General features: G+C 49.2%; 1 protein-coding gene across 1 annotated transcript in view; it reads left to right on the forward strand.

The window, feature by feature from the left end:
- Positions 1-22,517, forward strand: part of sli (slit guidance ligand) — a 793,209-nt gene that overhangs the window by 338,732 nt on the left and 431,960 nt on the right. Inside the window, exon 6 of the mRNA XM_084583167.1 lies at positions 21,557-21,628. Within this exon, the coding sequence (XP_084439293.1) occupies positions 21,557-21,628 (72 nt within the window). The remainder of the gene's footprint in view (positions 1-21,556; positions 21,629-22,517) is intronic.

Consider the following 22,517-nt stretch of genomic DNA (forward strand, 5'->3'; position numbering starts at 1 on the left):
CAAATGCTTGTAGATCTGTCCTTTCATTATTTATGGTAGAAGTGTTACATCATGGTTCTTCTGATTTTTGTAGCCTGTCATCCGGGTGGCGTGGCCTTGTCAGGCAGTGTATGCCTTTTGCCATTGTCACCTCGGACAACCTTCTTTTTTTGTTCTCTGAAATAAAATTGAAAGAAAAACTTTCATGAAATACACAGAAGCAGCATAGAGTCCCATTCAATTTGTTTAAAATTTCAAGGCATCATGCAGAAAAAAAGAGTGCCTAGAATGAAGCATGCGTACTTTCACAGTACACCAAAAAGCACAGCAAGAACTTTGGTGCACATATCTTTGTGCAGTTAAAGAAATGTTTGCTGAAGCAATAATTAGCTTAAATCAGCATTCAAAATCGAAATGAAGTCTACAGTGTTTTGGTAAAAATATTTGACCATACTTGGTATTATCTGTCGTAGCATATGGTAGCCATAATTAGTTCGATTGCGCGGCACTGCTCTGTATGCCTAGCGCTGTTAATTGACTTATTCGTTCGCAAGTTTGCCAGATTACTGATCAGATTAACGCTTTGTTTCTTTTCGTTCCTTAACATCTTGCAAAAGTGACAGTTATACAAGTTTTTCATGTAAATTAGTCTCAATTTCTTGAGCAAGATATCTGTTGAGCTGTCTGGTTGATAACTTCGAATTATCCAGATTACTACCTGTTTTCTAGCGCTTATTGGTGGTTTTCCCCATGTATGAATGAGAAATTGTGCTAACCGGAAATAAGCCTCGATTCCTTTAAATTATTCCTACAATGCGAGCTAAGTTCATTATGACGTGATTTGTGCGAGAGTCTCATAGCATGTACTCTGAAAGAATTGCACCGAATTTTTTAAATTATTTGACAATTTCAATACGTCGAAACTTACGTGCAGAAAATTACTCGAAAAACAACCGCTTTCGAATTATTAACCAAGTCATTACAGGAACAGCAAAAATAAAGTTTGCTTAAAGTGCTAGTAGTGCGATGGTCGAGTATTTCGTAACCATCATCAGCATCATCATCAGCCTGACTATACCCACTGCAGGGCGAAGGCCTCTCCCATATTTCTCCACTTAACCCGGCTCTGTGCTAGCTGCATCCACTTGACCCCTGCGAACTTCTTGATCTCATCCGCCCACCTAACTTTCTGCCGCCCCCTGCTGCGCTTTCCTTCCCTTGGAATCCAGTTTGTTACCCTAAGCGACCATCGGTTATCCTCTCTTCGCACTACATGTCCTGCCCATGTCCATTTCTTCTTTTTTTCCACTAGAATGTCGGTAACTTGAGTTATTTCTCTGGCCCACTCTGCACGCTTCCTGTCTATTAATGTTACTCCTACCATTACTCCTACCTGGGTTGTCCTCAACTAAGGTAGAACTCTCTTGGCTAGCCTCCACGTTTCAGCGCCATAGGTGAGTACAGGTAAGATGCAACTGTTATATACTTTCCTCTTTAGCGATACCGGTAAGCTGCTAGTCATAATTTGCGCGTGCTTGCCAAATGCGCTCCATCCCAATCTTATTCTTCTTGTAATTTCCTTTTCACGATCCGGATCTGCGGTTACTACCTGTCCTAAGTAGACATATTCGCCTACTACTTCCAGTACTTCGCTACCTATAATGTAAACTGCTGTTCCTTCCCGAGGCTGTTGAACATTACCTTAGTCTTATGCATATTGATGTTCAAGCCTACCGTTCTACTTTTCCTGTCTAGGTCACCAATCATTATTTGCAGTTCATCCCCCGAGTTGCTTAGCAAGGCAATGTCATCAGAAAATCGCAGATTACTGAGGTATTCTACATCTACCCTTATCCCTAACTGCTCCCATTCCAAGTCTCTGAATACTTCCTCTAAGCAAGCTGTGAATAGTACTGGGGAGATGTGTCTCCTTGCCTAAAACCTGTCTTTATGAAAATTTTGTTACTTTCTTTATGCAGAACTATGGTTGCTGTGCAGCCACTATATATATCTTCCAGCACTTTCACGTATGGCTCGTCTACCCCCTGATTTCGCAATGCCTGCATCACCGTCGAGGTTTCAACTGAGTCAAATGCTTTTTATGGTATGGTATGGATATGATCGATAGTAGAGTACCGTTTCCGAAAACCTGCTTGATCCTTTGCTTGATTGCAGTCTAAGGCTGTCCTGATTCTATTAGCGATTACCTTAGTAAATACCTTATACGTAACAGACAGTAAGCTGATTGGTCTGTAGTTTTTAAGGTCCTTAGAGTCCCCTTTCTTATGAATGAGGATAATGTTTGCATTCTTCCATGGTTTCGGTACCGTCGATGACACCAGGCACTGCGTATACAGGGTGGCAAGTTTTTCCAGCAAGATATCCCCCCCGTCCTTCAGCAAATCTGATCCTCTCCAGCTGATTTCCCTCTATTCATAGTTTTTAATGCTTTCTTGACCTCGTCCTTCGTCACTGGTGGAACGTCTGACTGTTTTTCCCTACCGCCAATCTCATTATGGTCCTGACTACTTTGGCTACTGTAGAGATTTGTATAGAACTCCTCGGCTACTTCGACTATCTTATCCATATTCGTGATGACGTTGCCCGCCTTGTCCCTTATCGCATACATCTGGTTTTTGCCTATGCCCAATTTCTTTTTTTACCGCTTTAAGGCTTCCCCCGTTCTTTACAGCATGCTCAATTTTCTCCATGTTATACTTCCTTATATCGGCCACCTTGCGCTTATTGATTAGCTTTGATATCTCGGCCAATTCGATCCAGTCTGTTGGATTGGAAGCTTTCATACTCTGGCGTTTCTTAATCAAATCTTTCGTCTCCTTGGACAGCTTTCCGGTATCCTCTCTAATTATATAACCGCCTACTTCTACCGCGCACTCAGTAATGATACTTCTGAAATTATTGTTCCTTGCTTCTAGGGTAATGTCGCCATCCTCGGTTAGAGCTGAATACCTATTCTGTAGCGAGATCCTGAACTCTTCTGCTCTCCCCCTCACCGCTAATTCATTGATGGGTTTCTTTCTTACTAATCTGTTGCGTTCCCTCTTCAGATTTAGGCTAATTCGGGACCTCACCATCCTGTGGTCACTGCATCGCAATTTCCCGATTACCTCTACATCTTGCATAATGGCGGGGGTTGAGCACATTATGAAGTCGATTTCATTTTTAGTCTCCCCGTTCGGACTTTTCCATGTCCATTTCCGGTTCTTCCGTTTGCTGAAGAAGGTATTCATTATTCTTAAGTTATTGCGCTCTGCAAACTCAAATACTAACTCCCCCCTGCTATTCCTAGAACCAATGCCATAGTCACCTACTGCCTGGTCTCCTGCCTGCCTTTTCCCTACCTTGGCATTGAAGTCACCCATTTGCACAGTATACTGCGTCTTTACTTTTCGCATTGCCGATTCTACATCTTCGTAGAAGCTTTCAACTGCCTGGTCATCATAACTACATGTAGGTGCATAGGTCTGTAGAACCTTCAGTTTATACCGCTTATTAAGCCTAATTACGATGCCTGCAACCCTCTCATTAATACTATAGAATTCATCTATATTACCCGCTATATACTTATTGACAAGGAAACCTACTCCTAGTTGTCGCCTCTCTGCTAAACCTCGATAACACAGTACATGCCCATCCTTCAGTACAGTATATGCCTCATTCGGCCTCCTAACCTCACTAAGGCCTGTGACATCCCATTTCATACCCTCTAGTTCCTGTAAGAGCACTGCTAAACTAGCTTCACTAGCTAGGGTTCTAGCATTAAACGTTGCCAGGGTCAGTTTCCAATGGCGGCCTGTCCAGCGGAGCCAGGTATTCTTAGCACCCCCTGCTGCGTCACAGGTCTGACCGCCGCCGTGGTCAGTTGTTCCGCAGCCGCTGGTGACTGAGGGCCGGGGTTTTATGGAGCTTATCATAGGAGGTTGCGGCCAATTACTGCACCAGGGTGGCCAACTCCTGTTCTGGTGAGGGAGTGCGTTGCCGGAGGTGTTCACCGGCATCAGGTCGCACCCCAAACCTGTTTATGCAATTCGATCGACACGCGGATTTTTTTTTTTTAATCTGGGGGAGAATTGCGCGGCACCGGGATTTGAGCCCCGGTCCTCTTGCATGCGAGGCGGATGTTCTACCGCTACGCCACCGCTGCACCCCCTTTCGTAACTATTGTACCTCAAAAAACAGACAGGTACCATGTGCGTAAATTATAAATTTTGGGCCATCTTCAATGTTAACAACACCATATATATAAATATTAAATAAATACGGCCCCAAAATGCTACCCTGGGGAATATTAAAAGAAATAGAAGGGCGAGTTATTATTTATCCTAACAGACGGCATGCGATTACCAAGATACGATTCATTTAGTTTCAAGGCAACACCACGTTCAGTAAACTACCGCTGTTAGGTGGGATGAAACAATTTCTTTTTAACGCGGTAGCGTTAAGGAGCTCGTGTCGCAGAAAAGCCGGTGTCGTCGGCGTCCAGTGAGCGATAAATCCCGGCATGCACTTCATAAATAAACATGCACTTCATAAATAAAAAGCAAGTTCCAAGATGGGCTGGGTGGGAATCGAACCATGGTCTCCGGAGTGTGAGACGGAGACGCTACCACTCAGCCACGAGTTTTTTCTTTTTTCTTTTTTCCGAGGTATACATGAACAACAAATTGTCACACTTAATAAAACACTTCAGCTGCCCTTGAGCTGACGCGTGTGAGGGTATTGGGGCATCCTCGCACCGATACCCGCGCGGCCCGAAGGGGAGAAGCGGGTGAGCGAAGATAGTGATCTAAAGAAAGGAAAGACGCTTGATTCTACAACCTGTGAGGGTGCACGGCGAAACGTCAGGGGCGAGTGGCGCGCCACGTGTCGGGGCAGCGCCGCACATTGCGAGGAGGGGTTCTTCTGTGTTTGCCGCAAGATGGCTCTGCATGTGCGCAGAGCGCAGAAGAAATGTAGCGGAAACGTACTTCGCTACTCGTGTAACTGCGACTTCTGTAAGCAACATGCTCATAATTACCGATATACACTGCAGTATAACGTTCTACGGCATGTTTCTAAGGCAACATCGCATTCACTAGAAGCGCTTTTGTACCGCTTTCAAGCATCGAACTCAGCCACGAGTTCGATGCTTGAAAGCGGTACAAAAGCGCTTCGTCAATTAATAACGGCACTCAAACAGACGCAATATTCATGGATTTCTCAAAGGCATTTGACAAAGTTTCTCACAAAAAGCTACTATATAAAGTTTTCCAAAACAATCAGTTATGGAAAAGAATTTGTTTCTTTTCATCCGCATCAGTAACGGTGGATTCGGGAGGATCTTGTTAGGTGTTTGTGTTAATGATATTGTGCAAGATATTCCACATTAAACTTTTTCCTCACGACTGTATTCTGTACTCCGAAATGAGCATCATATCGAACCAATTATTATTAAACAGCGCACTTCAAAAAGTGTCACGACTGGCAGATGGTCATAAATAAACTGTATTCATGAGAATAACGCGTAGGATGAAACCATTTTACTACAGCATTAAAGGTCCACGGAAACGGCCCCCAAGAAACCACTGATAAACGTGTTCAGTGTGTAGAACACATCCTTTTGAGCATTAACGCATAGTATAACTCCTTGGAACAAAGCCAGCGATTTATTATTAATTTTTAAAAACAGCGTTTTTTGAAATTCGCGGGCAGAGGAAATGTCGCTTGGCGGTGTCGCATGGAACTATTTCCTAATCCCGTGACGTCACGGGTCGGTTGACTGGCAAGGCTTGCTAGAAGCTGCCATTCGCTGCGGTCACTGCAACCATGACGTCACGAACACACTTCCGGTAGCTGCGAAAGTCGTCCGCTCGTGCGCTGCTCGAACTCTGTGCGGGCTGTTACAGCTCGCCGCCCTTATCGGTTAGGTGGCCATTGCCCATTAAGTGCAACAACCGAAGCGACGCAGGGATCGGCAGAACGAAGCTGCATTTAGAAATATCTTATTTATATAACGTGGTTTCAGGAGTATCGGAGTGTCGTCCGACGAGGCGTCAACAGCACGGTCAAGCACCGCACGATTGCAGCACCTCCTTAACCGCCGTAAACATCGCCGCTGTGGCCCCTTCTCCCGCATACCGTTCGCGAACCACACGGCGGATCGTTAGCACCGATGTCCGAAATAAAGCGTGCTAAAATTTGTTGGCGTCTGGAATACTGAGCCGAATATCAAGTATGAAGCCCTCGTGAGGATCGCTGACCAGCAGCAAATTGCTGGTAAGAGCGATAGCCGTGATACAAGCTAGTTTCTGCTCAAGCCAGCTGCTGCTGGTGCATTTCGGCTGATCCGATCTGCTCGTACTAGCTCTGCGATTAATGCGTCGGCAGAGTTAATCCTATAATTATTTTACTATGGCAGGATAGGAATCACTATAAGGCAGTTTCATAAGTAGACGATTTACGAGAGCGTTGATCATGTTCCAAAGCGTCGACCGCCGCGGCTTCGAAGCGAAACAATAGGCCTAGCGACGACTAGGGACGGTCACGCACGGCGCCGGCGTTCGCCGCGCTCGCACGTTCCACCCCCGCGGTAATTGTGTAACGTACTTCAGCCTGCTCGCGGTATCCCGTGCTGCAAGCGTTGCAAACTCGTGTACTTTCATAGCTAAGGCCGCGTATTTTTTGGCGTTCTGCTCAGCAACAAGCCGTTCAAACGATACTGTAGGCACGACAAGGCTTCAGTACGCAGTCGCTGCGCTGTCGGCCGTAATCGAAGACGTCGGGCGGCACCATAATCTATACATCGATCTTTAAACGTGATACAGTGAACAAATGAATAACTTTGTGAAGCAGACCCGCTCGTACGTTTCGCGCACTCGGGCGCCGACGAGTAGCTTCCGTCAACAGACGCCGTCATAACCTCGGTTAACGACGCAAACCGAGGTCGTCAAGCTCGGTTTGCGGTAACCGCGGTTAGTGGTGCAACCATGGTTTGGTCCGCCGTGTAACATAGGATAACCACGGGTTCGCGGTTACACTAACCGTCGCTGCGCGAACTGGCGAACTCCTCAGGCGTGTGCGAGCGAGAACGGGTTGGCGCGAGTACGCCAGCGAGCGAGCGCGCGTTAACCGGAAGTTCGTCGAAGTGACGTATGTCTGGGCGGAGCTTTGAACTTGCTTCTATTCTTTGTTTTTTTATGGCTCCCTTCGGCGTACGAGTTGAGGGGGAAAATTGGAAGGGTCATTTTTAATCGCCGATATCTCTGGTGTTGCAGAAGCTAGATCGAAAATTTTTGCGGGAGAATGATGGGTGGTTCAATAACTATCAGTGTTATGGCGTTGTTTACCCTTCTTGGTGACCCCTTTCTGGGGACCTTTAATAATACATCGCTTTCTGAACTAAGCAGCTGTAAGTACTTAGAGCTGTGAATTTCTAATGATCTTAACTGGACTACTCATATTAATTACGTGGCTGCAAACGGTGAACTTTTTGTTCTCAGGCGCGCGCTTTCTACTCCGTCTTTACGGCTTTTGGCTTACAAATCAGTTGTATTACCTATTTTAGACTACGCCGTCATCACTTGGGACCCTTCACAAAAACGAATATTGCTAAACTAGAAAAGAGAAGAGCTGCGCGTTTCATTTGTAACATATTTACCAGAACTTCCGTTACACACCTCCTCCTCCCTTGGCGAAAAGAGATCGTTACTCAAGGCATCAGCTAATTAATGGCCATTACAAGACTGAATCAAATCTCCCTCGCCAAAGGCATTAATTCACTATAACCCCTCGCATAACAACACTGTAAAATATTCCCCCGCATTAAATGCGCTTCTCTCAAGCTGACGCTTTTTCGTATTTGCGTCTCCTTGTGTGTGATTGGTTTTTTTATTTTTAAACGCTCGGTACATATTTATTTGTTGTTGACTTGAACCCAGCTGTGCCTTGTGTATTTTTAGACTTATCAAAAGCCGCCCAGGGGCCGTTGGATGGCTGGATCATGTTATCACGCAGCACATCCTCAACTTGATCGCGTATGGCCTGGCGTTCTCGTGACGATACACGGTAGGGGCTTTGACGTAGCGGTCGAGTGTTTTCGTCCGTGATGATGCGATGCTTTGCCAACGGAGTTTGCCGTACCTTCGACTCTGAAGAAGAGCACTCGCTGTAGTTTTCAAGAAGAGTTCGAATCCGGTCTTGTCTGTCTCGGGGGAGCGCTGGAATAATGTCGAAATTGGGCTGTTTGGCTCGGTTGGGTGCATCGTCTTCAAGTTGGCTGGGGAGCGCGAATACTTCTCGGGTGTCCGCTAGCTCGTCAAGGAAAGCAATCGTCATGCCCTTGTTCAGGTACCGGTATTCGTTGGTGAAGTTCGTGACAAGCACATCAGCTTGTCCATGACGGACACGGTACGGACGATGCCTATTGCCATGCCAAGTCCTCTATCCAGTAACAATTAACTGAGTGTTTCCTTCGACAACCCCTTCCGTGATTTCGACTTCTGTTGTAACCACAGGGACGATGGCGCCTGATTGGGGCGGTACGCTGAATTCTCCGCAGAGGACGTTGAGAGCGACGTGATGCGTCGAAGTTCTTATAGCAGGTATGGCTTTGTCGGTCGAGAGCTTGATGAGTTTGGATCGGAGGGCGATGATCGCTCGATGTTCGTTCAGAAAATCCATGCCCATAATCATATCGCGGGAACAGTGCTGTAGGACGACGAAGCTGGTAGGGTAGGTACGTCCATTTACTGTAACCCTTGCGGTGCAACGCCCCGACGGCGTAATAAGATTTCCACCAGCGGTGCGGATTAGCGGGTTGTCCCAAGTGGTCGTCACTTTCTTGAGCTGGGCGGCGAAAGCTCCATTGATGACAGAATAGTCGGCACCGGTGTCCACTAGGCCGGTAACCGTGCGTCCGTCGACAGCAACCTCAAGGCCGCTTGTTCGCGTCCTAGTATTGTACGCTGGCTTTGTTGCTCGACCTCTGCTTCGTCTTGTGCTCAGGTCGCGGACTGGGCACACCGTCGTAACGTCGCTGGGCGGCAATGTCGATGTCAACTTGAAGTTTGGTCGTGATCTCGTCGACGTTTTCTTGTGGATCGGCGATTTAATGGCTGCATCGTCGTCACTCATCGTCGGCGATAAAGGATCTTCGTGTTTTCGCAATAAAGTAACCTCACCTCCAAAGGTCGCTCTATTTAGTTTCCCCTGCGCGGGCTTGGAGACCTTCCGCGCACACTGTCATCGTAGTTACGGCCTGGCGACGCAAAGCGGGCCCTGTACGGCGATGGGGTCGTGTTTTCGCAATAAAGTAACCTCACCTCCAAAGGTCGCTCTATTTAGTTTCCCCTGCGCGGGCTTGGAGACCTTCCGCGCACACTGTCATCGTAGTTACGGCCTGGCGACGCAAAGCGGGCCCTGTACGGCGATGGGGACCTGAACCGACGTCCTGGTAGCGCAGTCTCACCTCTACGCAGATAGTTGTAGATTTCTTGCGGTCGTTCATCTGGGCCTGGCCGTGGAGCCTCGACTGCAAATCCGCGGAGACCGATTCGCCGAGACAGGCAGTGACGCAGAATGTGGCCGGCCCCACCGCAGTGGAAGCATAATGGCCGGTTGTTCGCTGTCCTCCAGGCGTCGCACTTCCTGGGGCTTGGGGGTCGTTGGTAGGGTTGGCGGGCGGGGGCCAAGGGGCGACTTTCAGGAACAGGACGATAGCGGTGAGGGCTTGGAAAGTCATCACGTCGGGGACTGGGCGACGTAATGCAGCAGCGTAGTTCATCGCTGTTGCCTCTTGTGCTGGAACTGTCGCAGCCGTCACTTTAGGAACGCCCAGCGCCTGCTGGACTTCTTCACGGACGACGTCTGCGAGCGTCGCCACCTGGGGTTGTTGCGATGATGGCAGCAATCGGCGGAGCTCCTCTCGCACGAACTCCCGGATGAGGTCCCGAAGGTTCCCTCCGCTTGCAGATGTGCTGGGGTAGTTGCTTGAGTAGTCCGGTTGAAGTGGTCGCTCGTAGTGGCGCATCGGGGTGTCCAACGTCTTCCCGATGGTCGATGCTTCCCTTTCAAATTCGTCCGCAGTTTTCGGCGGGTTCCGGACAAGTCCTGCAAAAAGCGACTCTTGAACGCTTCGCATTAACAATTTCACTCTTTCATCTTCGGTCATGTTAGGGTCGGCACGGCGAAACAGGCACGTCATCTCCTCTACGTATACAGGGACGGGCTCGCTTTGGAGTTGAAGTCTTGATTGGAGGAGGGCCTCAGCTCTTTCCTTTCAAACAGAACTTGCAAAGACAATCAAGAACTCTGCTTTGAATATATCCCAATCCTTTAAAGAAGTCTCTTGATTTTCGAACCAAACTCGGGCATGTCCTTGAAGAACAAAGTAGACTTGCCTGAGTTTCGCAGCGTCGTTCCAGCCGTTGAATTCTGCCACACGGTCGAAAAGGTCCATCCAGTCTTCCGCATCTTCGTCCGGTCGTCCATGGAAGCAGAGGGGCTCACGGTGTTGGACGAAAACAACCGGTGCTGTAGGCTGGGCCATTGTCATCATCGATGCCTTCCGACATCGAATGGGGTCCGGCAGCAGACCGTGTTCAGGTTGGAGCCCTTGAAGCCGGTGACTGGTTCGGTGGCCTGTTGGCTGTTCCTCCAGGGTAACAGGAACAAGGCTGGGGTCCTCGCTTGAAGGATCAAAGGCAGCACCTCCACCAGATGTCACGTAGTGGTGACAAGGCCGTTGACACCAAAAGAAAACACAGGCTTGATGGTACTGAAATTAACTCTTTATTGGGCTGACTTGCGCCCGCAAGCGAACTAAGCAACTCGGCGGTGGCGATAGAAAAGAGAAGTTTATTTGGTATCTTGAACGTACATTTGAAACCACAGACGATCGTGGGTGCGATGTTTATACAGTAGTCAATAATACACGCTATTCACTCTGCTCAAACAAAGGGTAATAATAACCACAGCCAAAGCTGTCCCTAGGGCCTCTCTTCTCTTAAGGGAGATAAAACTCAGATGCACATCAAGGTGTGGAAACTATCCCCCAAAAGAAAAGACAGTTTGACAGGGCGACCGATTACAGCACATAAAGGCGCAATATAAGCTTGAATACTGCGCTTACTCAAGACCTCGGGTACAAGCTTAAGAAAGGGGGGAAGGGGATACGAGGCTCGCAGGCTAGTACAGCAAGGCCGGCATCTTCAGCCTGTTGTCACCTACAACAAAGAAGCGCGTATGCCAACGCCGCAGAAACCGCGCCTCACCATCTCTTTCTAGCTGATCAGACAAGTACTTCCAGATGACGAGGCGCACATTCCGCAGCGCTGGGTACATTGCGCGAGCAGGAGTCTGACGTGCCTCAGCGAGGCAGCGACGCCGCCACAGTACATACATGGTGGCGGCGACAACTAAACGTGGAAAAAGGCCACGCTGGCGTCTTGTGCCAGAGCCTACGCGAACTCTAAACATGCGCTGCACGAGGCGCCACATCGTGCGTGCAACAACACATTCAAAGAAAACATGCTGCAACGTTCCTACGCCACCACAATTGGCGCATCTATCGTTGGGTACCACGCCCCACCTGGCGAGGCGCTGGCGCGTGGAAAGAACCCCCCAGCGCCTGTTCCACTCCAAATCTACAACTTCATTGGGCATTCGGCCTGTCGCCAATGCCCGCCATTTGGAGATGGTTGTCATCCGGACTTCATCCGGTGTAAGGCGTGCACACGCGATTTGTTCGCTAATCTGAATGGGTGGCGTGTCTGTAAGGCTCGCATCAGGTAAGTCGGCGTCTAACGCCTCTTTCATTCCCGCGACAGCGCGATAGAAAGAGGACGGCCTCTCCGCTTGGGGGCCTACATGCCTTCCAGGGCTGAAATCCCGACGTGCCGTGCTTAACCAGTAGAAGAGTAGTGAGCGCCCTGGGTAAGACTCCCTTGTGAGAAGTGAACCCACTAACCTCACTGCCAGCACCCGCGACACAGTAGGGATGCACGGCAATCCAAGGCCCCCCCCCCCCTGTTTGTCGGCAGTGTTAACAAGTGACGGGCAAACAACGCAGTCCGGCCGTCCCACACAAAGCCGCCTACAAGAGACTCGAGGCGGCCCGCTGTACGGCGCGGAATTATTGCGACGCGTGCCACATAAAAAGCGAAAGCGCACACACGAGTTTTCACAACCGTGGCTTTTGCCCTTAGTGAGAGGCTGAAAAGTGCGGCCTCCGAAAGAGCGCGTGTTGCTCGCAACACAACCTCTTCCCAAGTACGGGAAGAAACTCCACTTGTTTCGAACAATATCCCCAACACACGGACTGCGGCCACAAAGTTCTCCGCCACAGGCAGTGGATCTCTGAAAGACCCAAAACGCAGCGCCTGGCTTTTACTAGGGTTGAGCTGTGCACCTGACAGAAGAGCGTATTGGTCAAAGGTGGATAGGAAGACTCTGAAGCTCTCGCTGTCCCGAACAAAAACACAGATATCATCCGCTTACGCGGAAACCACTAGCGTTTCCTGTCCTATCATTGGGAAGCCCCGAATTCGTTTGTCGGCGACTACTTTACGCAGAAAAGGATCCAGAGCAAGCACGAAAAGGGCCGGTGAGAGCGGGCACCCTTCTTACCCCTCGTGTTACCGCAAAACTGCCTGCGATGGTGCCATTGAGGACGAGTTGGCTGGTTAAACGATTATATAGGGATCTTATGAGTCGTACAAATTCAGTCGGTAAGCCAAAGCAACTAAGCACATTAAAGAGATAGCTGTGATCTACGTTACCAAAGCCTTCGCCTGGTCTAAAGCAACGAATATACCACTGACATTTTTGGCATTTGCGTAAGCGAATACATCTCTCGTTAACGTAAGGGAAGCAAACACCGACCTACCAGGTACCGCGCAGGACTGGTAAGGGCTTACTAGGTCCTCTAAGTAGGCTCGCAGCCTCCTGACAAGTAGAGTGGCAATCAGTTTATAACAGTGTTCAGGAGGGTAACTGGTCGCCAAGACGCTGAGCTTGATGGTGTCAAGCCATCCTTTAGGAGCAAGACGATGCGCCCGGCGCTAAACGAGGGTGGTTTCGTGCCATTTGAAAGAAAGCCGTTTACAAGCTTAAGAAGCAAACCTCCGATGATGTCGAAAAAGGTGGTGTAAAAACCTGCCACTATCCCATCTGGACCAGGCGCAGTTGACTGATTCATGGCCCCTAAAGCGTCGCGCACCTCCTCCATAGTAGCTTGTAAGTGCCACGCGTGCCTCTTCAGGAACCTGAGGGAGGGGCCCGCAGAAGGAGCTGACAGCTTCTTCATAGCCTTCGCGTTGGTCGACGCCCTGGGAAGAAAACAGGGCAGCAAAATGGCCGCAAAAGATGCTCATATCGGCTTCATCTGAAGAGGGAGTACCATCTTCCAAGATTACTTCATCCACTTGCGGTGGCCGAACTTTAGACTGACCTTGCGAGCGCGCGTAACCAATGTCAGCTGTGTCAACAAGGGGAATGCGTGAACCTGCTGCCATACGTGATGAGCGGGAGCTGTTCTCAAGGATGCGATGATACCGAGTGCGCAGTGTGTCAAGATACTCTCTCATTGCGAAAGTTAACTCGCCGCCATCGCGTACAATCCGCATACGTCTGAGGACGTCGTTAAGCGCCGTAGTAACACGGACGCGCCGCGCTTTCCCCGTGAGCACGAGAACGTCTCGCCATCGTGACTTGAGGGTATCCCAGCCTGTGGGAGTCAAGTCAGTCACATCCGCTACCAATGCACGCAGTTCCGCGTGAATCGTAGTAATGCACTCATCATCATGCAGTATGGATGCGTCCATTCGCCACATTAGTGGGCTGTTGGAGCGTCCAGGCGCCCCCTGTAGAGTGACCATTACTGGGAGATGGTCGCGAATATTTCCGACCGCTGCAGGAAAGGGCAGCACCTCACACTCATGCAAATAGGCCAGCAGGGTAGAGGGGACATAAACTCGGTCTAGCCGGCTAGCACTCCGACCCCTAGTGCGCGTTGCCACAAAATTGTCCCCATATAGTGCGACCCATGTGTCCAGAAGGCACAGGGAGCGGACAAGCTTCCCCAGTTCTTTTGCATGACAATGTGACGTGCCCTGTCCGGGCCCCCTGATGTCGCGCCATGAGTCCAAAACACAGTTAGTCTCCAAGCAGGACGTGTGGAACATCATCCAAAAAATGTGGTGCAATGGATTTGAAGAACTCGTTCGTCAAACTACGCGTGACCGGCGCGTAAACGTTCACGAAACGAGTTCTCCGGCCGTCCAAAAAAACGTCCACCGCAATCAAGCGACCGTCGAGACCGAATGTGCAGTGAGCACTCGATCGGAATGCAGGGTTAAGAAAAACGACACCCACGCCGCAAAACCGCGAGTCCGTCAAAGAAAAAAGGCATCAACAATAAAATAAGAACGAAAGGAAATGACATCTGCAGGTGTACGGAAATTGCGTTCCTGCAAAAACAAAGCATCAACTTGATACAAACGTGCAAGGTGTAGCACTTGCCGCTGCTTATCGGGATTACGGAACCCTTGCACGTTAAAAGTAAGAAAGCGAAACCTAGCCATCATAACAAATGAGTGAATGAAACCAAAACAGCAAAGAAACGCAGCTGGAGAACAAACAAAACGGCGAAGGACTCACGATATAGTTTTGCGAACCAAGTTTGCGAGTGCACCCTGCGTCGGCGCCATGGAAAGGCATGACGGTGTCCCACAGGTCCCCGCTGAGGTTCCGGCTGTTAGCTGGACCGACGACGACGCGGCAGCGGCGATACACGGACTATAGGCGGCGAAAACGTCCCGTCAGAGCGAGTGGCTATGGAGGAAAGCACACAGTCACACTCGAACCAACACACACTGCACCGCACGCACCGTCCATCGTTCACCACCGGCGCCGGCGAAGCCGTAGCACCCATAAGATAGCAGTGGCTGGTGTGGAGCGCCAAGGTAGCGGCGCTTCGGCCACCGCAAAGCGGGAAAGGATGAGGTTGGCCGTCATGGCCTGTCACCTTGAAGAGTGGCGCCATAGCGCTCACGTCTCGGAAAACGAGACATCCATCGGTGCGTCGTTCTCAGCGGTCTTCGGCTTCTTTTTTGGAGCCGAGGGCGTCGTCGCGCTTGCTCCACCATCCGATGCCGAGTGCTGGCGCTTTGTTTCGTCAGCGCCATCCAAAAGCAATGTTTTCCGCACACTTGTGCGTTGGGTCTTGGGAGCACTTGCGCCCAACGCGCGCAACGACCCGGGCAGGAGACTAGGTGTTCTGGGAAGCTGGGATTCATGACTGTAGTCTTCCGACTGGGCATGCACGGTAGCTCCAGGGGAGGGGAAAGCCGCCGACTCCGAATAGGCCTCGGGCAGAGCGCTCTCCTTCGTAATGGGTGCGTTCAGAGCCGCACCCTCGTATGTCGGTGTGGCGGGAAGGTGCGACGCGTCCGAGTCAGTCACTGACGAGAAGGACACACGCGACGACTCGTCGTCGGACGTAACTTCCGAGCTCCTGACGTAGGATTCCGGCGACAGGGCGGCGGTGGACGCCCTGTCCAGTTCGCCCTCAGAATGTGTAGTGGGGGTTTTACTGGACACTACCGAGGGCTCATTGAGGACTGTCACTGCGGCGTTTCCACCTTGGTGCGACATGGTATCAGGCGTAGCAGCGGCCGCATACGAGCGCGGCATCACGCAGTCCTTGGTCACGTGGTTACCGCCGCACCGTTGACACGCTGCTTGGCACGCCTCTGTCTCGTGGCCGTACGTGGAGCAGCGGCCACAACGTGCCGCGGTGCAGGAAGCACCAAAATGGCCCTCTGCGCCGCACTTGGAGCACACTCGCTTCATCCCACGATACTCCAGCATCGCACGGCGCCCAGCGACAGTGATGAAGTTGGGTGGTGCCCGGAGCATGTCTAGCTTTACCAGCCTCGCTCCGTTACGCACATGACTCTTTCCCTTGAAAACAGGCTCGGTAACAGCGCGGACCTTGCCGTACGGACTTAGAGTGGCGGCGAGGGAGTCGTCGCTCACTGACGGGGGTAGACGGAACACCGTCACGTAAACCACTTGAGCAGCCATTTGCGCCAGTGGTACTTGCTTTCCAGCGACGAGGATTGTGCCCGCCGCTACCATCTTAGTTGCTTGAGCCATCGACGAGACGGCAGCTAGGAACTTTGTTCCGCCGAGGTGCTGCAGGTACTGCAGGCCCCCGACACCGACGACCGCCTCGAGTGCATCAATTAGGTCGTCCGCCGGAGCAGGCTCCGGTAGGGTGAACTGAAAGCATTGCGCTTTCGTAGGTCGCTGGTCTGGAGGCGGCAGGTTCATGGCTGCCCTAGCCCCGGACACCACAGCTGGAAGCGTGGCGCCTGGGCCCTGTATCTGGCAGCGGGGACTCCAAGGACGAGTTGGATCCGGGGGCCGCCGGAGTAGGCGTCACTGAAGGCAGTTCAACGACGGCGATAGCGACAAAAGTGCTCGTTGATCGTCGAACAAAGAATGCCCGTCACACTCGTCAATGCTCAATTTAAAGGCTGTTCAGAACAATCTAGATAACGTCGCAAACTGCTACTAGCACAACCTGGAACATTGTAGAAACATACGCAAGTGATCGAAATCTTCGAGACAGATCTCGGCGCATAGTTCGCGACAAAGAAAATGATAACGCGTCGTATCGCGACAACGAACATCAACTAACACGGGATACAGAATCGATACGCGTGCCAGGATCACAGTGATAATCCCGCATGCCGGCGGCTGTTAAAAAAAACAACAAATACAGTTTTGAAGGTTTCGCGGCAATATTTTCTCACTCTTTCGTAGTGTTTCAGCCACTTGTCAATGTCCTCCTTAGGTTTTCCAAAGAATGTCCGAGGCTCTCGTTCGCCGTGGATGGTCTTGGTTGCTCGGTATTGCCGTCTTCAGTACGTAACGCTCCGTGTTCGCTACCTCCGCCAAAGCTGTACGCACGGGGGTTTATTTACAGGGATCGGTCGAAGCAGGACCTCTGCGAAGCATACAAACGTCCTTTCTTCTTTGTCCAGGTCCGCCCGACCGTTCTTCTTCCGTCGATTTTCTGCACAGACATTATGTTTTGGGGCGTACTGGTCTTTTCTTCATAGAAGGCCGACATCGTACTTGCAGTGTACAATAATAAAACCGTGTTTAAGACTGCTCTTTACTTGTATTGCTATGGGGCGCATTCCCACTCTGGACGTCGAAGGTGCTGCTAGTGGCGCGCACGTCGCCCCGGAGATAGATGGGCACGGAGCCTGCCGGACGATGACATTACCGGTCATCTCGAACACCGCTCTCGTTTTTTATTGGTCCCAGTGTGCGTTCGTTCCATCGGTTGTCTTGATGGAACGCCAGACAGCCTTTTCAGTCGGCTTTTCAACCGGTTTGGCACATGTTGACAGTCTCCCCATTCTCCCGATTACAGCAGTACACGTCGCAGCCTTTCCCTACACCGAGCAATAGGGGACCCAGGCATCGTATCGTGGCGCTGCGGGCGAACAGCGCCATCTCTGAGCGGCTGCGCATAACCTATCTGTCCCGCCGCGTGCGCTTTCTCGCTTGCGCTATGAGGTCGGTGAGAAAGATCGCTTCTCCCGTGGTTTGTTGGCGTCTCTCAGTCACCAATGCTTTTTTCGCTTTTCATATTGCCACGAAACCTGCAAAACTGTATTTGTTGTTTTTTAACAGCCGCTGGCATAAAGGCTTATCACTCTGATTCTGGATCGCGTATCAGTTCCGTAATCTTTGTTTGTTAATGTTCGATGTCGCTAGTCACACCTTTATCAGTTTCGTTGTAGCGCAAGATGCACCGAGATCTATCTCGAAGATTCCGGCCACTCGGGTGTCTTTCCACAATGTTCCAGCCCGTGCTGGTAGCTGTTTGCGACGTTATCCAGATTGTTCTGAGCAGCCTTTAAATTGAGCGTTGACGAGTGTGATGGGCATTCTTTGTCCGATGATCGACGAGCACGTGTGTTGCTATCGCCGCCGGCGAGTTGCTTAGTTCTTTTGTGGGCGCAAGTCAGCCCAAATAAAGAGTTAATTTCAGTACCATCAAGCCTGTGTCTTCTTTTGGTGTCAACGGCCTTGTCACCACTACGTGACAATATCGTAATTGCTCGGCCCGCTGTGCTTGCGTCCGCCTTGCACGTGTCCTGTTTGTACGTTGCATTTAGCTTCTTTGCTTCCGCGGTGCTTTATTCGTTTTGGCTCCATGCTGCTGACCCGAACGTCCCTGATTGGCGGCGCTTTGTGGTGTGGGCGAAATACGAAAACGCATTTTGTCGTGAATAAACAACAGGTGACTGAAATTTGGGAGTTTCTACCGTTTGTCTACATCGAGAAAGCAATGGTTAGACGTCCGCTGAGAAAATTTGACGTACACGAGCTCCTAATTTCTCGCCGTATTTGTCGTGGAAAAGCTTCTCAGTTAATTGTTCTCGGGGGAAGGCTTGAACTGCATGAACCACCCCGGAGATGAGCGTCAGTATAACAGTGTGCCCATTTTGAGCTAGCTAACTGGCCGAAGACAGCTGTGTCTTTCGAACCACACGCAACGGCACTCCTTTAAAAGGGCACCTCATCCCTGCGCGATGATTAAGTCGTGTGACCGATGTTGAACGATAACCGTACTCATTTACGTCATCGCTGTTCCGGGTCGGCCGGAAGACAATGCTCTGTTAAAGCCACGCACTTGACGAAGTCATTAGGCATTAACATTCTCCACCCAGGGTCAACTCGACCTGTCTGTACTCACCATAAACCTGTTCTCGCTAGGTCCCGCCACCTATCTACGTCTGAGTGTCTGAAGCCGACGCCTTTCTTTGTTATAATGTATAGTCGTGGCTAGCGTATTTAAGCTATGGGAACAAATCTCTGCTGATCTGGCTTTGCCCGCCCGTGATTTTTGGGTCGATAATCTCAAAAACTACTAACATCTTATTGCTTTTCATACGCTTAATGCAGCACCATATTTGTACGATCAGGTCTATAAAATGCAAGGGTTGTTGCTTGCTACCGAAAGTGTACGACATATCAGAGGGCGCATTTTGGCTGCCTGGGGGCAAACTTCATCTTTCTTGTTACCGCAGGAAATTTATCATTCCAATTACTTCCCCGTCACAGCTATAGAGTCGTGACCTATTGCATTGATATTTTGCATATACTGTTCGTGCCACCTTCAATGCCACTAGACATCGCCGCTTTTAGGCGACGCCAACTGCGGAGGGAGGTGCTCATTACATAAACTGAACTACTTTAGTGTGGGGGAAACGCTATATGTCGGTAATAGAACACTAAAATAATTGGATAAGTTTTTCTTACACGTGATTGACTGTCGGCTCATAGCCCTTTTTCATCCCAATCTGCTCTGGAATATCCATGGTTGTTCTTCACTGAGGCATCACACTGGAAATGAAAATGTTTTGTTTTCATGCAACGAGCTGTTAGAAGCACAGTGTAGGAGGTACGTAAATCAATGCGTGTTATTAACGCCTATGCAGACCAGACGTGTTGTGCTCCTCATGGTTCTAGGGAGGACCACCTCAACATGCAGGTAATGTGCATGCGCGATCTCAGTAGACATTGCAAAGATTGACAGCCCGCTCACAGAGGAACGCGGGACGAACGTCTCCAAGGTTAGGGCGCAGTCTGGTCGGTTATCGAAGGTGCTCGTGGGTTTGCGCAACAAAAGGGGCTCAGCATTTAACTTCATCGTGACCGGTGTCGCAACACAGCCCCTCACAAAGCACCGAATGTCTTGTATACCACACAAGACCACGCATCGCCGGTCAAAATCTTGTTTATTTATTTATTTACAATATGCTGCCGGCCTCAGTCTTGGGGCAGGAGTGGGCAGAATAACATACGGGAACAAAATAGAGAGGAGAAAAAGCATTACATAAAAAAAATGCAGTGATACAACGACCACTCGGAGTAAGTTTGCTCAGGACAGGTGCAGAACAAGTTGCCAGCCTAACACTTCTTGATCAATTCCAGCTATCAAAAAAGAAATCAAGCACGAAAAATGGAGACGTGACATGGCGCATAAATGGCATGCTCGAACGCTTGAGCAGGAAACGAAATCTGTGAAAACGGAGCGCTCGATGGTACGCAGTGTAGATGCTGCCGCAGAATGACTGTACTGGCGGTGCATTCCACTCGCTCACTGTCGAAACTAATTGAATTGATTTGATCATTTTGGGCACCTAGAAACTGAATTCATCTACACATCCTTATCTTGTCCCAGCATATCGTGATAAAGTAAATAAATACATGTATTTCAGTCTGCCTTTGTAAACCGTCGTAATTTAAGCGTCTCCAAGGTTGCTTTCTTTATACCAATTGTCAGAGATACTTGCCAGCTATAGCAATGAAATACAAACCTAACCGATTTTCTTTGGATACTTTCTATCTGTGTGATATTTTTCTGGGTGTATGGGCCCAATACTATTGAAGAATTGGTGTAATATATGTTTTGTGGTAGCGACCTCCAAGCTTGCGCATTTTGAAATATATGTTCGTTCCATCTGAGGTCGGATGTAAATACAAAACTCACCACTGATGCTATATAAGAACATTTTAAAGGGTTCTCGTGTAATTGACACAGCGACCGTTTTCTTTGCATTGATAGTCATTTGCATGTGGCGCACCACGCTCCTACTTTGTCCAATGAGCAGTTCAAACAAACCTGGTCATTTAGGCTTTTGATTTCTTGATGTAATATGCAGTCATCTGCAAATATCCCTTTTTTACGTTCACTTGTTTTATTTAATTATTGATAAATATTAAATAGACAAGGGGCCCAAGGGCGGATCCCTGTGGAATGCCCGAGTTAATAGGTGTTCAGCCGCGCGCCATCAGTAAACACACTCTGTCGCCGTAATGACAAATACGCAGAAATCCATGCAAGCAGTGAATCATTTTTAAGCATTTTCTGCAGCTTTATTAAAAGTTTCGGGGAGAAACACGGTCGATTGAAGGCCATGTCAATGTCTAGGACTTTTTGCGAATTGGTGATTCGAGAAGCTGTTCTAAATATCCCTGTCAATATGCTCAAGAGTTTTCGCACATGGGGTCAACAATGCACCTAGGGGTAAGCGGCAGGCATTACGTAGCCAAATAAACTGATACAGTCATCGAACATTTCTGCTTCCGTTGTATAAGTGTTTGAAGGCACAAGCAATACGACGTGTCGCGCCCTTTCTCAATACCGTTGAGCAGAAAGAGTGGGCTCGTTATGATACAAGCAGTCTACGAGTCCAGGGATATTTTTTTGTGTTTTCACGTGTATACTGACAAGAATTAGTCCTGTGATTAATTAGGGAGAAAGAATAAATTCAAAGCGCAATGAAAAACAACGGCAGGTTGTTTTCCCTTCCGCTTTGGATTTAATATTCTCTCTCCCTAAATCATTCTTGTCCCCCAATTTGAACTTGAAAACATAAAACAAATATCTCCTACCTTGGCTCCTTCAATGTAGTTGAATATGTAATCGTTTAATAGTTGGTTAAACAATTTCTATAGTTAATCGCCTTCAATATCTGTTTTTTCTCAGTCAAGTGGACAACAATGAGATTTCCTGCATTGATGACGCAGCTCTTCGCGGCCTGAAGAACATGGAGATCTTGTAAGTAGCAGCATTTTCACGTGCACTGTTTTTTTCCTTCAATGGAGGATACTAAAATTACACGCCCCACGCGTGTTGCACAAAGCACGCGAGAATTACCTTTTCCGCCTTTACTACGTACGAATAACTAAAAACTACAATGTTCAAAATGGCCAGCTAGAAAGCGACCCTGTCATTGGACGGCTCCCCAAAATAGGGAGAACAAAATGTCCTATTCATTTACGCTGTTTTCATGAGCACACGGGAGACCAATTAAGCTGTAATCTCCCTGCGTGGACTTGGAATGGCACCTTCATAAGTGGATGGATGGCGCTTCCTTTCGTGCCACTTGAGATAAAAGCCTTGTGCACCCTCGCTGCGTCGAAAGGCCACCCGGAAGAAATACTCCACACCTAGAAGAAAAATGAAAAGTTTTAAACCGAGGGTGTTCGAAGAAAAGCACAGATCATCCACAACGCAGCAAGTTTAAACACAGGAAGACGACGCTATTGGTCTAAGTACGACGATAATGGATCATAACACACCGGTAATAAAGGTGAAACAGATCTGAAACGGACGAAAGGCAAACGTTGTGAAGCTAAAAGTTAAAACAGGCGGTGTTTGGTAAATTATGTGTAAGCATGTGAAAACGCGCTGGTAAGGAGAGATAACATACATCTTGCTTCACCCTTCCAAATCGTGGCCGTGAGTTTGGTTTTCGGACCGTATCGGCTCACTTTTGTTTGCTTTACCTTTGTCGTGCCACCCTGTGTCTTATGGGTGCTTCTTGAAAGATTTATGTGTAGTGGTTCGGCGCCCTTCTGGAATCAAGTGTCGTTGGGTTTCGTCACTGTTGATTAATATAATACTTTGAGAGGGGCTTGATTGATTGCCACAACTGCAGCACAGC

This window comes from Amblyomma maculatum, chromosome 1, assembly GCF_055883805.1.
Source record: "Amblyomma maculatum isolate TAMU_Amacu chromosome 1, ASM5588380v1, whole genome shotgun sequence".
NCBI lineage: Eukaryota > Metazoa > Arthropoda > Arachnida > Ixodida > Ixodidae > Amblyomma > Amblyomma maculatum.